Raw genomic sequence first — 16,552 nt, 5'->3', positions numbered from 1 at the left:
TGTAAATGTGTCAACACATTTACATACATAAGTTACTTAACCTTTTACTGATGTACACTTTCGAAAGTGGTTAAAAAAAGAAAATCCTTATATTTTGGTCATATCAATTTGAATTAACAACTATCAACTACATATTTATTTTTTTACAGACGCACTATAATTAACCCCGCGTTCGCCAAACGAAGCATCGCTGATAAAATAAGTTATAAGGAAAAGCTTAAGTTAAAGATAGACAGAATGAAAATGCACGAAAGACAGTTGAAGCGAGAATATCTGAAGAAGGATAACTTCGACCCCGATAGCATCGAGTTCCATAGACATAGCAGAGTTGGTTTGTACGAGAAACTAGCTCCGTTGATTACTGCGTAAGTTATTGTTAACAGGCTTTTTGTAGGCTTCACTGTTCGTTCTATTTGCTGTATTTTTTACGTTGTTAATTTTATTTTATAGACGTAATTGTATCTGTGTGTACCATAGAACTATAACCGAAGCAAAACATAAAATTTAACGTCTATAATTGATTATGAAACACGGCTAAAAATCACGTGATATTAGGTCGGAGTACGCCTGACTAATTTTGAACCCATACGGGGCCCTTAGTCATGAGCTGGTTCTTGTAACGCTACGCAACGGCCGAAACTGCAAAGCAGCTGCGCAGCTGCTCGCATCGCGCGCTGGGAGAGGGATTGAAGGGTGGCATAGTCCGGCCTAATATCACGTGAGTTTTAGCCGTGTTTCATAATCAACGCTCACGATAGTTTAAATTCTAAAATAGAATATTGCATGAGATTCAATAAAACAGTAAAATGGCACCTAACTTGATTTAAAAGTTGTATGCAATCGTCTTATAATTTACTATAAAATCCGTTTTTAGTATAGTAAAAACTGTTTAAATTTACGTTACTATAGTAACACTTGTTCCAGACTGGGAGGCGACGGTCGACAGTGCGTTCTTTACAAACTATGCGAGGCAGCGAAGGCTTCGGGGCAAGGCACATTCCTACAGGAGATGCTCCGAGTTGTCTTTACGTTAGTACCAACTATGAATTGAATTTCAGACATGCCTTTGACGCTTGCTGTAGAATGTATTATACTATTATCATGGCGTGGTAATTTTCAATTTTCCAGACAGGCTGCTTCGCATCTCTATAAACTAATATTATAGAGAGGTAAACTTTGTGGTGTTAAAAGGGGTAATCTCTGGATCTATTTAACCGATTTTAAAAATTATTTTACCACTAGAAAGCCACGTTATTTGTGAGTATCATAGGCTATATTTTAATCCCTATTCTAACTCGAGGCGTCAGCTAGTTTAATACAATTAGTAAATGATAATTTTATAAAACTACAATATTACTTACTCACGTTTAGCTCATTTATTAGTTTCAAAAATAACTTTTATAACCCTATATAATAGGACTATTACAGAAGTCCACAAAGCCGATTTGTCAATATTGACCACAAAATTTTCTTGCGTTCCTTCCTTAAGCGAAATTTTTATACCTATGTAACAGATTGGGCTTAAGGTACAAAAGCCTGCGGTGTCCACCATCCAAATCCATCCATCCATTTAAATATTTTTAATCCACCTGTATATTTGAACAAATGGGTAAAATATATTAAAATCAGGCAAGCAGTTTTAGAGAAACCATCGACCAGTGGTGTATTTTTGCGACAAAGTAATAAGAAATAGACAAAATATCGTCCAATGGCGGCGGAGTTGTCCCAGTTCCATCTCATTCAGAAATGAAAAAGATCGTGGTAATTCCGGTTGCACTGCCATTAGTTGAAATCTCTTCACCGGATTATCTTGTTGGTCGCATGTAAGCGCCACAGGATTTTTTTTTAATTATGAAATACTAACTAATAATTTTACAGGTTGCCAAAAGGGAGAGAGTTTGAAGCAGATGAGCACAAGGATTACGACAAAGCGCATTCAGTTCGAGACGACTGTGCGCGACTGTACCCAGGCTGTCGGCAGTTCAACGTACCTTTGCAGTTCGATTCCTACTAATAAAACTAAGTTGGAAAAGTTATTTTTTATTTATCACTTTATGAAGTACACTCGTGCACAGCTTACATTTAAATTGTGACTATTTTGTTATTATCCACGATGCTTTTACGCGAAAAATAGCAATATGAATTTTGTCGACCTATTTGTGTGTAATTCTTTGTGGTGTGGTTGTCAACAGAAAGGTCTTGGATTTGATTCAGTTAAGGATTTTATGATTAATAAATTGGCTCAACCCTGGTGATGATGCGATGTGAGATGGAAGCGGGCTAACTTATTAAATCCACACCCCTTTCGGTTTATACACGCTAAATCGCTACGTCGTCGGTACGATACGTCTTTTACCAGCCGGGGATTGAACCCAGGACCTCCGTCATAAACATACAGTATGCTACGGAGGCCGTCAAAAATTTATTCTACCCATATTTTTGACAGTTTCTACACGGCATCGTAGCGGAACGCTAAATCGTTTGGTGATTACTAGCTACGGCCAATGCTAATTTAGAAAATATAATCCTGTACTGTTCCGAGCCGGAAATCGAACACAGGAACACTCTGATGGTATCCAGTGCACTAAACTGGGCCAGAGAGGTCAGAAGAAATAATTTTATAAGAAAAGCAGTATGTAAAATACTTACCGACCTTGTGTTACAAACTAGAATTTCTACACAGCATATTTCATATTATAACGATCAATAGGTTTTTAAAAAGGTTAATGGATATACTGAAAGATTAATGGTTCGTGAAAAAGATAAAGGGCATTTTCTTTCTGGAACCTAAAAAATAATGTACACGATAACGAGAGGAGTTTGGATTATACGCCGTCTTTATGGTTCCGTAGTCAAAGGATGAAACGGGGCCATATTACTAAGACTTAGTTGTCCGTTCCGCCTATCACAAAACTGTATTTCATGAATTGTGATAGAAAAACAGTTAAAATTTTCACAGATGATGTATTTTTGTTGTCGTATAACAACAAACACTAAAAACTATCCGCCATCCTACATTAATCAGAGTAACTAATTAGGTAGCGATATCTGTTAGAAACGTCAAGGAGTACGTGTCGTTTATCTGTCAGTTGTTCGTCTGCTAGCATCTGCCAGTTGACGATTTCGGAGCAAGCGCCTCGCGGTATTAACTCTCAAGTTTATTCAGTTAAACGCATTAGCTGGATCTAGTCAGTGTAGCAGTGAGTGAGAGAATTGAGTGAGTCTGTTATTCGTATAGTCAAGCCATTGCATTGTTAGTTACTTAGCTGGAAGCCAACACGAGCGGGGAAGGGGAGCACTTACATGTAGTAAAAGGATCCTTTAATCCTGCTACTAGCGGCTGCCAGTCCGTAATTCCGCTCGTGCTTGACTACCTGCCCTATGATAGTTAATCCTGGTTTACATCTGATAGTATTAGCGCTATACTTGATTAGTCTTGTAACTGGAGGGTAGATCTGTAGAAGTAAGTCAACGGTATTGATGGATAGTGTTACTTTGTGTGTTTGCCATTTCTGACATAAAGAACCTAGTTGAGACTTAACACGATATCCCGATATTTAGCCCGCGTGATTTAGTCAGTTCTCCGTTAATCAGAAATGGAAGATAGTCATGCGCCGGCAAATATATATAAAAAATATTTAAGGGGGCTCAACAAACGTTGTTTTTTACCGTTTCCATGAATAATTGTAGGGAACCCTTCGTGCGCGAGTTAGGTTTGCGCTTGTTATTATAACGAAGTGGCAACGCTCAATCATGATTAGGGTATACGTTGTCGTAACATTTTGTAAAGTGAATAATTCTAAAAGGTGTCGCTAGGCAAACTTCGTTTAAGTCTGTTGATTCTTTTGTACACAAATAATTGAATGAGTTAATAAGTTAATGATCATAATTTTCAACCAACCTAAATGGTAAGGCCATCCTCATTTCTATAGAGGGGATATAGAGCTCAAACCCACCCACCACCATCACGCGGGTTGGCATGCTTTTTTTATTCTAAATAGACTTGTGCTTGACTACAATCATGCCTGGTGGAAAGCAATCAAGGTCTAGGTTGGAGCGCGCTTGTCTAAAAAATCTCTGTTAACTCTTGTCATGAAGGTGCACAAATCATATGTATTAGGAAACACAGAAGCCGGAAGGGCATTCCACGTCTTCAAATCAGCTTAGGGTGTGGATGTAAAACTACTATCAGACGATAATAATGTTGACCGCGACCTATGGCTTAATTATTATTATGCTCGACCAGGTGGACTGACGACATCAAGCGAGTCGCAACACAGGATTCACAGGATGCAGGCGGCTCAGTATCGTGATGTTTGGAAGTCCCTACAAAAGGCCTATGTCCTGCAGTGGACGTCCATCGGCTGATGATGATGATTATTTGCCATATCGTTTAACTTACTGACAACTTTATATCATTAATTAATTAACAACGAAATTTGTAAGCGATTTTCGTGCTCCGAGCACTTTTTTTAAGTTTAAAAGAATTTATGATGAAAATATCTATTTTTTTTAAAGAAATATTTGCCATATCTTAACTTACTGACAACTTTATCTAATTAATTAACAACGGAATTTGTAAGCAATTTTCGTGCTCTGAGAACGTTTTTTAAGTTTAAAAGAATTTATGCTGAAAATATCTACCTACTTTTTTTTAAAGAAATATTTGCCATATCTTTTAAATATGACCAGACCCCCCCAATCTTAGAAGATAGAAATGTTCTTTTATTTTCTCTTCTTGACACAAGTCTGAATGTCTGGGTACCGCAGCGCCGAGCAAATCAATTAATTAATAAAATGTTTTGTGATCAATCAGCGCCGAATAATTTGATTATCATCAATTGGACTAAAATTTTCAATTATCCTTATTAGCTACTAATTGACCATATAATACAACACGGAGAGAGATCAGTGGTGCTAACATGCGACCAACGAGATAATCTCGTGAAGAGAAATAAACAAATTTCAACCAATGGCCGTGCAACCAGAAATACCGCTATCTCTTTCATTGCTTTGGAACGTAAGAGATGGGACTGGGACTATTCCGCCGCCATTAGACGCTAAATTTTGTCTATAGGTACACTTGGTAGCATTTTAGCGCCACTAATGTATGTCCCCTTTCCTATAAGGGTGGATATCTGTATATAGTAGCTATTGGCGTATCTAGGATTATTTCCTGGGGTGGGCCTACATATCACTGAACAGAGTCGACACTCAATATGAAAATTTCGTTAGCAATATTTGTGGACGCAGACCTCTGAAACGGCTCGATCTAATTATTATTTTTTCTTTGTATCTATGGTAGGTATCAGAAAAGATCATATATTTTTCAAAATCTTTATTACTTATAGGTTTTTCTTTATTTTAAGTTGTAATTGTTATTTTAAATGATATTTTGTGTAAAATTATTAGTATTTTGGCGTTAATCATAGAACATCAAATTGATAGCTCAGTATACTAGGGTGGGCCCGGCCCACCCGCTATATGCGCCTATGATAGTAGGCCGTTTAAAATAATGTAGGCTGTTGAAAAGGATATTAAAAAAAAATGTAATACATTTTTCTGCACGACTGTACACTGAACTAGTATCGAAGGCCTTAATTGTATGTAAACAAATTTGCCCCTATTCGTGTTGGTCCACAAATTTGATACGACTTGCCAATAAGTGAACGGAGGAACAAAGTTTTGTTTGAGCGTCGCTATTGTCTTACAGCTTATAGGCGATAAATAGGTGCACACGATTCGAGAGAACTTCTGCTTTTTTGTTGTTCGGTATTTTGTTTTTTATTTATTAGAGGTGAGTGTGAGATTTAATATTATTATTTATTTTATTTTTATTTATTAAGAATCAAATAACAATGTGACAGTGTTACTTTTACTAAAACAGTTATATTTAGTTAGTGCAAATAGTTATATACAAGAAAAAAGTTATAGATATTTAGGTACGTAGTTTTAATATTATTGTAAAAAATTATAAAATTGAATAAATGAAAATCAATATTTATTAAAAACATATTTTCAAAGTAAAAAGTAACATCTATACTAATATTATAAAGCTGAAGAATTTGTTTGTTTGAACGCGCTAATCTCAGAAACTACTGGTCGGATTTGAAAAAATATTTTAATATTTGATAGCCCATGTATCGAGGAAGGCTATAGACTATATACAAACTGTTTACTTTATAATATAACGTGTAAGTCTCATGCCATGTCATCAATTCTCTTTCTACAAAAGCTAACACTTCAAAAACTAATATAGGAACGACATTCGTTATCGATACGTCACATGATCCAACCAATCTATACTAATATATAAAACTGAAGAGTATGTTTGTTTGGTTAAACGCGCTAATCTCAGGAACTACTGGTACGATTTCAAAAATTCTTTCAGTGTTAGATAGCCCACTTATCGAGGAAGGCTATACGCTATGTTATCCCCGTATTCCTACGGGGACGGGAACCACGCGGATGAAACCGCGCGGCGTTAGCTAGTCGGATATATAACTCACATAGATTTTTTGTTTCCGAAACGTTAGCGTTTGTAAAAATGGCTTGTACGGATAACATGGCTAGTAGAAAAAAATGTAGTTTCAATTCTTCCACTAAAAATACACTTCAAGTAGGTATGTGGAAGTTTGAATTATGATTTCACGGCAGTAAATAATCGGGCTCCCACAGAACTCAGCAAGCCATGTTGGGAATGGAATTAATTGTTGTTAATTTCCCCATTCCAGCGTAGAGGTTGTTATTTCAACAAAATAAAAATATAGCAAAGCCTTTTCACGTCCCGGACAAAGGAGGTCCATTAGTAGTGGAGTTCTAAGCTGCTCCATTACCGGGGTAAATATTTCCTAGATTATTTTTGAAGTGAAACTCTAGACTATTTCTTCATTATTATTTTTCTTTAATTACTATTAACTTAATTTCCTCATAGGCGAGCACAATTCGCACCGGTGGTTTTGGCGTTTCCGTGTATGTATTTTCCAGCTTGTACATAATTTCATGAGCGAACATTAAATCGTATAGTTCAAATGCGAAAATGAGCTTGTATGTTACCCTCACGCCTGAAATAACTCAAGCGACTAACAATGACTTTTTGCATTCACATTTTAAAATGACAGATCTTTTATTTATGAAAATAATCCCTTTCTTCCTTGAACTTGTAAATAGTGGAATAAGCTTGTGTTTTTTAAATAGTTATTTATATCTATACTTATATTATAAAGCTGAAGAGTTTGTTTGAACGCGCCAATCATAAGAACAACTGGTCCGATTTGAAAAATTCTTTCAGTGTTAGATAGCCCATTTATGAAGGAAGGCTATATTATTCCCGTATTCCTACGGGAACGAGAACCACTTATGTAAAACTGCACAGCGACAGCTAGTAGTAAAATGAGTGAGTTTAAGCGTAAATACGGGTCCAATAAAAATATCTTGTGTTATTTGTAGCAAAGGATTTTGCAAATTAATTTAGTGGCTTAGTCATCAAACAAACAAACTCATTCTGCATTTATTTATAATTATCGATGTAATAACAATACAAATCCAAGCTTGTTACAGTTTTACGAAAATGTATAATTAAGGTTTTTCTGCTACGAGAAAAGCCAAAGTACATAATTACATTGTCACGATTGAAGTTAATAAAAAGGTTGATAAAAACCCGTGATATCTTAGGATTCCAAACCCTCCCACTAATGGAGGACCCTTTGTCCGGTCTGCGGGACATGAAAAGGCTCTACTCTTTATTTTGTTCGAATAACAATCGCCACGAGGCGGAAATAAGTGGAGTTATGCTCATTTTAATAACGGCGAAGTGTTTTATTAGTCTCCTTTTTATACATAGAACTATGAGAGAGTTTTTAAGCGTGAGCTTCGCTTTACTTTAAGCTTGAGTTTACTAACAATCAATGAGAACTAGTTAATTCTTGAGTTATTGTTGCTTTTGCATTTGAAGTTGTCAATATTTTCTATGGACCTCATAAGAAGGCTCAAAGTCACACAGCGGGCGAAAGAACGAGCTATGTTAGGAGTATCTCTGTGTGATTGAATCAGAAATGAGGAGATCCGCAGAAGAACCAAATACACCGACGTAGCTCAACGAATTGCGAAGCTGAGGTGGCAATGGGCGGGGCACATAGTTCGAAGAGCCTGGGGTTCGTTGGGGTCCATCGGCTCTTCGAACTATGGCGACTCCGCACTAGTAAGCGCAGTGTTGGTGGACCAGGTGGTTTTGTAGGAAGTCCCTACAAAAGGCAAGTCCTGCAGTGGACGTCCATCGGCTAATATGATGATGATGATGAATCATTGCTACCATAGGTCTACCAAACAGTATTGGAATATTATGGTGGATGTAAGCTCCAGACTCCTCTCTCCTATTTTAATGATATAAGCAAGCGCTTGGCTGAAATCACGCCTTTCAAGCATTCCGTATCTTTGGAGTTCGTTTATAGAATGAGTAACAAAACCACTTTGTATGCATCCAATGGATATCTAAAACGTAACTGCGATGTCTGGAAGTTCTATTATAGAACGGTGAAAGAAGAGTTAGATCAAATAGTAATTCCTGAACATACTCTCCGAAAGAATACCGGCAATCAAGCAACCTTTTGGCGATAGTTAAAACTTTGTTGTTTAGTCTCCTTTTAGAAAAATACCGTGTCCTTTAGTAAGCATTTATTTATGAATTTTATTATACATATTAATAGATGTCTCACATATTTTAAGTTAATTTCTTGATAGATATACACTTGACAGATATACACCTCAAGTGGCCTGAAAATGAAGATACTAGGTGGTGTTACAGTTGCCCTGTTTGTTATGTTACAAATAGTTTTAGCTACAACAAACGGAGACAAAGACTCTACGAGAATTCTATCTAGAAGAAAAAGGTTCTTAATTTTCCCTGACGGCAGCTCTTTTCAATTAGGTATGTAAATGGACTTAACCGTTTTTCAACTGCAAGTTAGCACTTTAATCTCTCTTGATGTTAAGTGGCGACTGTCAAAGAACGACCTGAGAGTTCTACGCTTGTATTAATTTCATCATCAGGATCATCATTAACAACCGTTGGACTCCACTGCTGGTCATAGATATCTTGCATGGAACAAAACGGTCTCGAGCCGCCAGTAACCAGTAACCAGCTAGTGGGGGGTTAGACCTCTATTTTTAAAGCTATGTGATAATACTAAGAGGTCATCCTCAGCTCACTAACCATCTATTCTTGTTTATCAAATATACCCCTACTCTCTTTTCTGTACATCGTTGTAATAATAAATCGCGTAGCGGTATTCATTTTACGGTAAAGTAATGATTCTATCAAAACATAATTATTGTGCAAATAGGAGCCAAATTCATATCACAAAATGTGTTCGTTATAACTATTTGCCAACAAAAAAAATCATATCTTAGTGGTTGCCAATTTCTATTGATTATAGAACTTGCATGAAAACTATTGATTATAGAAGTTACATTAAAACTTAATAATTTTAGAAATTACATTAAAACTTGAGATTTGTCTTGGCAATTTTTTGCATAAAAGTATTTTTATTATTAGTACGGGAAATACCTTCTAAGAGTAATTCAATTAATGCTAAACTTTTATTTGTGTATATTAACAAAAACAGCATTTTGAGTATATATCAGCGGGACATACTAAATACTACTTCTGATAACGGAGAAGCCTTAGTCTAAGAGCAGGTTCTAAGCTTTACTGAGCTACTCAACTAGCAGGCTACAGTGGGGGTAGGGTGTACCGCCTACGCGCCAACGACACAACGCTATTGGATGAGAGTCACGTGATCAATCTTTCACAGTCTTATTTATGTAAACAGTAAATAATTAAATCCCAACTACATGAAAACCTGATTCTAATATTATCGCTATAATTAACATAGATTGATGCTAACCGATCACTCGCCGACATATATGTAATACACAAAATACTGTAGAATAGAAAAATACTTCGTTATACTCGTTTGTTAATACAATGTACATTCTCCACAGTATTCTGCGCTCAAAATCAAGGTTACCTACAAGTAGGGGACATTGTGTGGTTTGGCAACACCGCTGCGCTAGCGTGGGAACTGCCCACAGACCCGGATTTACTCCTCAAACTCAAGAAACACGACAAATTGTTCACCGCACAGAACAGGAACGGTGTTTCTAAGCTCTTGTACTATTTGGACGAGAAAGGAAATGTAATTTCTAAAGTCCCCTATCGCAAGTATGTTTTTTTTTAATTTAATGACTCGTTAGCGATTTTTACGAGCTCGCTCGAGTTTAGTTTTGTTCTTTTATACATAGTATAGCTTTAGGTTTTCTACTAAAATTATTACTTTATATTTTACAACCAGCGCCAGATTAGCCACAGGCCCCGCGTTATAAAATAATGAAAGTCAATTTTGGTGGGCATTATGGATTAACAATTTTTTATGCAAACTGCATATTTACCAAACGGAAGAGCTTCTTTTGAGGATCATTTTAAAATGAAACTCAAAAATTATTCAAGGTTATATACTCGTACTGTTGACCTTGATTTAAACTTGAATTTCCGAAGCAATAAACCTAAAAGTTAAAAAATTTAGGAAAATATTGAACCTTCAAATTTTTAAATATGAAGGTCACTTTTGGGAGCAAAGAACAAACTAGAATTTGTTTTGTTTTAATCTAAAAGGGTCCTCTGCTTAAATTTGCTACAGGCCCCGTGGCAGTTTAATCCGGCACTGCTTACAACTGGTTAGCGCTTTTCAAGATCTCAAACGATCTTGGTTTAATTTAATTTTTAAAATATAGTTTATTATAATATTACACTAACTAATCTAAAACTGTAATCTACTAATAATGGATACGAAAACTTACCAAATTTTGAATTTTATTATTAATACGCCAAGCCGGTTACAAAAATAACTTCTTAATCTGTATGTTGTCTTAATCTCCTAAATTATTAGTGAACGGATTTTTACGCAGTTTTGTCATGTAGATTAAGCGAATTCGAGGCTAAGGCTGCGTTTCATTATGACCGTGAAAAAAAAAGAATTGTATTTAAAAAAAATATTATACCTACAAAACGTTTAGGTATTACGCGTTTAATGTATGTAATGCGTTAAATATAATATTTTGAGAATTGCTTAATAGTTTTTGTCTCGGTCTGAACAGTTTTTCTTTCACCAATCTATTTATTCTTTCAACTTCATTACATTTCATTTGTTTTAGAAAACTCATTGTCAATCCAGCGTTCGCTAAACGCAGTATAGATGACAATTTGGCTGAGACAGTATTTAATGCAACGTCAATTCAAGAGTTACATACAAAACGGAAAAATGTGCAAATATTTGACGATCACGACGAGAATGACATCAAATTCCACCGGCAAAGTAGACAGAGTCTTTATGGACAATTGGAAACATTTATTCAAGCGTAAGTAGTTTACCTGCCTTCTATTCGGAGGGCGTAGGTTCAAATCCGGTCCAGGACATGCACCTCCAACTTTTCAGTTATGTATATTTTATGATTTTTTTTTAAAGGATTTGTCATATCTTTGAAATATGACCAACATTCCCATTGCACTCCAACTACTACAACAACCAAAAAAACCCATATTCAGCTCAATGCTGAGCTCGAGTCTCCTCTCAAAATGAAAGGGGTTAGGCCAATAGCCATGCTGGCCCAATGCGGATTGGCATACGCAGAGAATTAAGATTGAGAATTAATTAATTAAAATTCTCTGGTATATAATTTCTTAAAATGCACACAACTGAAAAGTTGGATGTGCATGCCTCGGACCGGATTCGAACCCACACCCTCCGGAATCGGAAGCAAAGGTTATATCCACTGGGCTATCATGGCTCTTCTTTGCTCTATAATGGGTCTTAAATAATAATTTCCACCTTAGTATAACTAACAAACGGAATGAACTCTGAAGACTTTTCCAGATTAAAACTCATATTTCCGCGAGCTTCGTATTATGTCAACTTTCTCTACAAACAAGTTTCAAAGCGAAGGATTATACAATACAGAACTTCAGCTAAGAAAATACTGCGAACAAAACCTAACAAAAACGAAGACAATAAATAATTTCTCTTACTTGTTAGAGTATTTCCTCGTACATTTTTTGAATTTAAAATTGTTTCAAATTTTAATATAAAATGGAGAGTACGGAACCAGAAAAAGTTATCCATACTAATAATATAACGAGGTAAAGTTTGTGATATTGTAGGGGTAATCTCTGGATCTACTCAACCGATTTTAAAAAATCTTTTACTACGTAGTAAAACGTTTTTTTTTTATTCATAACAAGTTAACCCTTGACTACCATCTCACCTGTATGGCAAGTGATAATGCAGTCTAAGATGGAAGCGGGCTAACTTGTTAGATGGAGGATGAAAGTCCACACTCCTTTCTGTTTCTACATGACATCGTACCGGAACGCTAAATCGCTTGAGGGTACGTCTTTGCCGGTAAGGTGGTAACCGGCTGAAGACTCCCACCACGGAGTCCGTCAACTTTCAATCTATACAACCAATATCGCTTACACTTCGAAAACTAGAAAAATGTATGGGAATGACAGATTTTGATCACGTGACCTGTCGATAGCAAATGTCACTCCCATACATCTTTCTAGTTTTTGAAGCGTTAGCGATCGTAGAATCGACGAGGCTAGGGGGGTAGGAATGTTATACAAATGAACCCTTGGGTACACGACGTACCTGTTAACAACGACATACCTACTAAGCAAGAGACAGTACAATAAAAAAAAGTTAAAGTAAAATTGAGGCATTGCGATGTTTTGTACAATTTTAAAATGAATGTTTTTTTTTTCTTTCTTTCTTACTTAATAGTAGTAACACATAAAAATATCATGATATTTTATTTTGTAGACTTGGTTGGACTGGCAGGGAATGCGTCTTACGCCTTCTATGTGAAGCTGGGAAGGGAAGCGTAGACCAAGGCACGTTTTTAGAAGAAATCTTTAGAGCCACATTTACGTGAGTCGTTTTTATTGTTTGCAGCCATTTGCTTTTATTACAGCCATTTTTTATGTTTCATCCTGATAAACAACTGCGCTTACTTGAGTGTGGAGAATTTTGAGAACGTGGTTTGTTGTGTGGAATATAAAGTTATTTGGTTTTTAGTATATTTTTACGCAATATATGATTTGCTTATGCATCAAGCATTTTCAACTTGTGAGTAGTTATGAGATAGTTATTTTCTTTGCAGTTAAATTACTTTTATTCAATGAAAAGTTAATCCTTGACTACGTTCTCATGTTAATACTTTCACTGTGGGGTCATTCTTAGAGGACTTATGGTCAGTGCGTTAGGGACCTACTAGACTGTACTTAATTGCAGTGCATGCGGAACCTAAACAACCCCTTGAAAAAACGGCTTATTAACTATACCAACTCTTTAAAAAAAGTAATTCATTTGAGTTATTTGGTTTTTGGATATTTTTACGCAATATATGATTTGCTTATGCATCAAGAATGATCAAGCATTTTTAACTAGTGAATAGTTAATCGAAAAGAGTGATACTTGTAGTTATTTTATTGCAGTTAAATTATTTTTATTCAATGAAAAGTTAACCCTTGACTATCACAGTCAAGGGTTAACTTGTTACTACGTTCCTCACCTCCTGTTAATACGTTCACAGTAGGGTCATTTTAGAGGATTTATTTTCAGAGCGTTAAGGATCTATTAGATCTCGTTACTGTACGTAACCACAGTGGTCGTGGGAACTAACCAACCTCTTGAAAAAACGATTTATTAACTATGCCTAATTCGTTAAAAAAAAAGTAAAGACATTTGAACTTTTTGTGAAATCTAAATCATCTATTCTAGAGTGCTAAGCGCAAAAGCAGTATCTCAGTGACATCAAGTTTCGAGATAATTGAATTTATGTAAATGTAGTTTTGTGGTAAAAGTGAGATAGAAAAAAACTTTCTAAAGGGGTTTTCTATACTTTAAAAATAAAATACCACTATATAGTTTAGTTCATTAGATGCATATTTTTCTAAGCTATCCGATGGCACAAAAATCAAATAAATGTTTTTTTTGCGCCTAGCATATTACTTTATATTAATGTTGTTTCGCTTGTATTTCTGAAAAATATCCGCAATCGCCCTTTTATGATTTTACAAAAATAACACTCCAAACCACAACAATGAACCCGTCAACCCGCATTGCAGCAGCATGACGAATCTTAACTCCATATCCACTTTCCTATACTGGATATGGAGTTAAGATTCGTCATGGTGGGAGGAGGGTTAATTTATCAGACGCTCCTCTCGTAAAGTCTATGTAACTCTACAATTAATGATATGTCAAATCCGCTAACCCAGATATATATAAAACTTTCCAATGTATATTCCAGGCTCCCCAAGGCTCGTAAATTCGATGGTGACTTACACAGGGATTACGATGAAGCCCACAGAGCGAAAGGAGATTGCTCTGATTTATATCCGCAATGCAAACAAACTGTTAAATAAATAATTACGTACATTTTGTGTTTTTTTTTATATTCTACACAAGTTAGCCCTTGACTACAATCTCACCTGATGGTAAGTGATGGTGCAATCTAAGATGGAGGCGGGCTAACTTGTTAGGAGGATGAAAATTCACACATCTTTCCGTTTCTACACGACATCGTACCGGAACGCTAAATTGCTTGGCGGTACGTCTTTGTCGGTAGGGTGGTAGCTAGTCACGGCCGAAGCCTCCCACCAGCCAGACCTGGATCAATTAAGAAAACCTCAATCGGTCCAGCCGGGGATCGAACCCAGGACCTCCGTCTTGTAAATCTGCGCAACGGAGGCCGCCAAAACTTGTTTCTTTTACAAAGTCATATAAGCCGGTCAAACAAGTTGTGTGAGTGTAATAAGTTATATTAGATCATACATTATGAAAGTTGTAAATCATTTTATTATTTTCTTTTATGCGCCCTTCCCTTTATTTGAATATTTGATATACTCGTAGTCTTTTATTAGTTGGCCCGGTAGAGATAAGACCGCCTATTGTGCATATCAATGTGAGTCGTGATAGCCCAGTGGATATGACCTGTGCCTCCGATTCCGGAGGGTGGTTGCCGGTTTGGGGCATGCACCTCCAACTTTTCAGTTGTGTGCGTTATATAAAATTAAATATCACGTGTCTCAAACGGTGAAGGAAAAACATCGTGAGGAAACCTGCATACCAGAGGATTTTCTTAATTCTCTGCGTGTGTGAAGTCTGCCAATCCGCATTGGGCCAGCGTGGTGTACTATTGGCCTAACCCCTCTCATTCTGAGAGGAGACTCGAGCTCAGCAGTGAGCCGAATATGGGTTAATAATGATGAAAAGGGTGACCGAGATTAATCAATTCTTGCAAAAATTGATAAATCTTGGTCACCCTTGCAATAAATTCGACAAAATAGAATTAAAATCCCATTATACTATAATAAATAAATCAGAGATAACGTCGTAAATAAAATGTTAAAACACATAAAACTTGTTACGGAAGGTTGAGAAATGTGTACGGTTCGGATAGTTCTACAAATTACTGGGGACAGAAAATTTCTGGCTGTTTCCTGTGATTCAATTATAAACGTTAATGCTAAGGCGGTAGAGCTTAAAATGTATCGCACGGAGGAAATCCGCGAAGGTGTTAAACTAACGTAATGAGTGGAGAAGTCTGTCGGTCTAATTCTTTGATCAAACATCCCGGGTCAGCGAACAGGCCTGCTACACTTGCTGGCAATAACGTGGATACTCTTTGACATATTATCATAAATATATACAGGGTGCTGGGGAGTTTCTCCCATAACTTCAAGGTGTTGACGAATTCACTTAAAGGAACCGAACTGTGTAAGTAATATTGTTTTTAACTAAAAAATAAAAAAAACTTGTTTTCATACAAAGTTCGAGTAATTAAAATGATTCCGACTAACCATGTAACACATGCCTTTATCTATCCTTGCATTTTAAAATTGCAAAGTTTGACTATGACATAATAAGGATGCATATATGGTACACATTTTAAGATCTATTTACAAAAGATAAATAAATATTATTTACTCCGAAAATCTTTGATTATCTGTCTGTTTGTCCAGGTTAGTCTTTGGAATGGCTGAACCGATTTAAACGGGACTTTTACTGGTAGATATTGAGCCACATGTAGGCTACGTTTTATCTCGAAAAAAATTAACGCTAACGAAGTTGCGGGCGTCCGCTAAGATTAAAACGAGCACATTTTATATAATTATAAATAAGAAACTGAGTTTGTTTGTTTGTTGAGCTTTCACGCTTAAAATACTATGACATAATAGACACATGCAATAGTAGTGGAACATTTATCATGAAGGCACCTGCTTATATATTCCCTCCACAAAGTTTTTGTTATCACTTTTTTTGATTATCACCTTCTCTTGAGGTTTCTAACTTCAAAAATTTGAAATCGACAATCGCCATAGTCTTCTAATAATTCAAATCGAACATGACTTTTGAAAACAAATATCGAAATAAAAAAACGGTATAAAAAATCTAACATAAGTTAGTTATTCAATTTGTTTTTAATCTGATAT

General features: G+C 36.0%; 1 protein-coding gene across 1 annotated transcript in view; it reads left to right on the top strand.

Annotated features, from left to right (window-relative positions):
- Nucleotides 1–2,014, top strand: part of LOC112044670 (uncharacterized) — a 5,263-nt gene extending 3,249 nt beyond the window's left edge. The window contains exons 3-5 of the mRNA XM_024080589.2: nt 150–365; nt 925–1,029; nt 1,879–2,014. Of these exons, the coding sequence (XP_023936357.2) occupies nt 150–365; nt 925–1,029; nt 1,879–2,014 (457 nt within the window). The remainder of the gene's footprint in view (nt 1–149; nt 366–924; nt 1,030–1,878) is intronic.
- Nucleotides 2,015–16,552: the final 14,538 nt, after the last annotated feature.

The sequence above is a fragment of the Bicyclus anynana genome, chromosome 17 (assembly GCF_947172395.1).
Source record: "Bicyclus anynana chromosome 17, ilBicAnyn1.1, whole genome shotgun sequence".
Classification (NCBI taxonomy): Eukaryota; Metazoa; Arthropoda; class Insecta; order Lepidoptera; family Nymphalidae; genus Bicyclus; species Bicyclus anynana.
The sequence above is the reverse complement of the archived record's forward strand: the minus strand, read 5'-3'. Positions and strand labels throughout refer to the sequence as shown.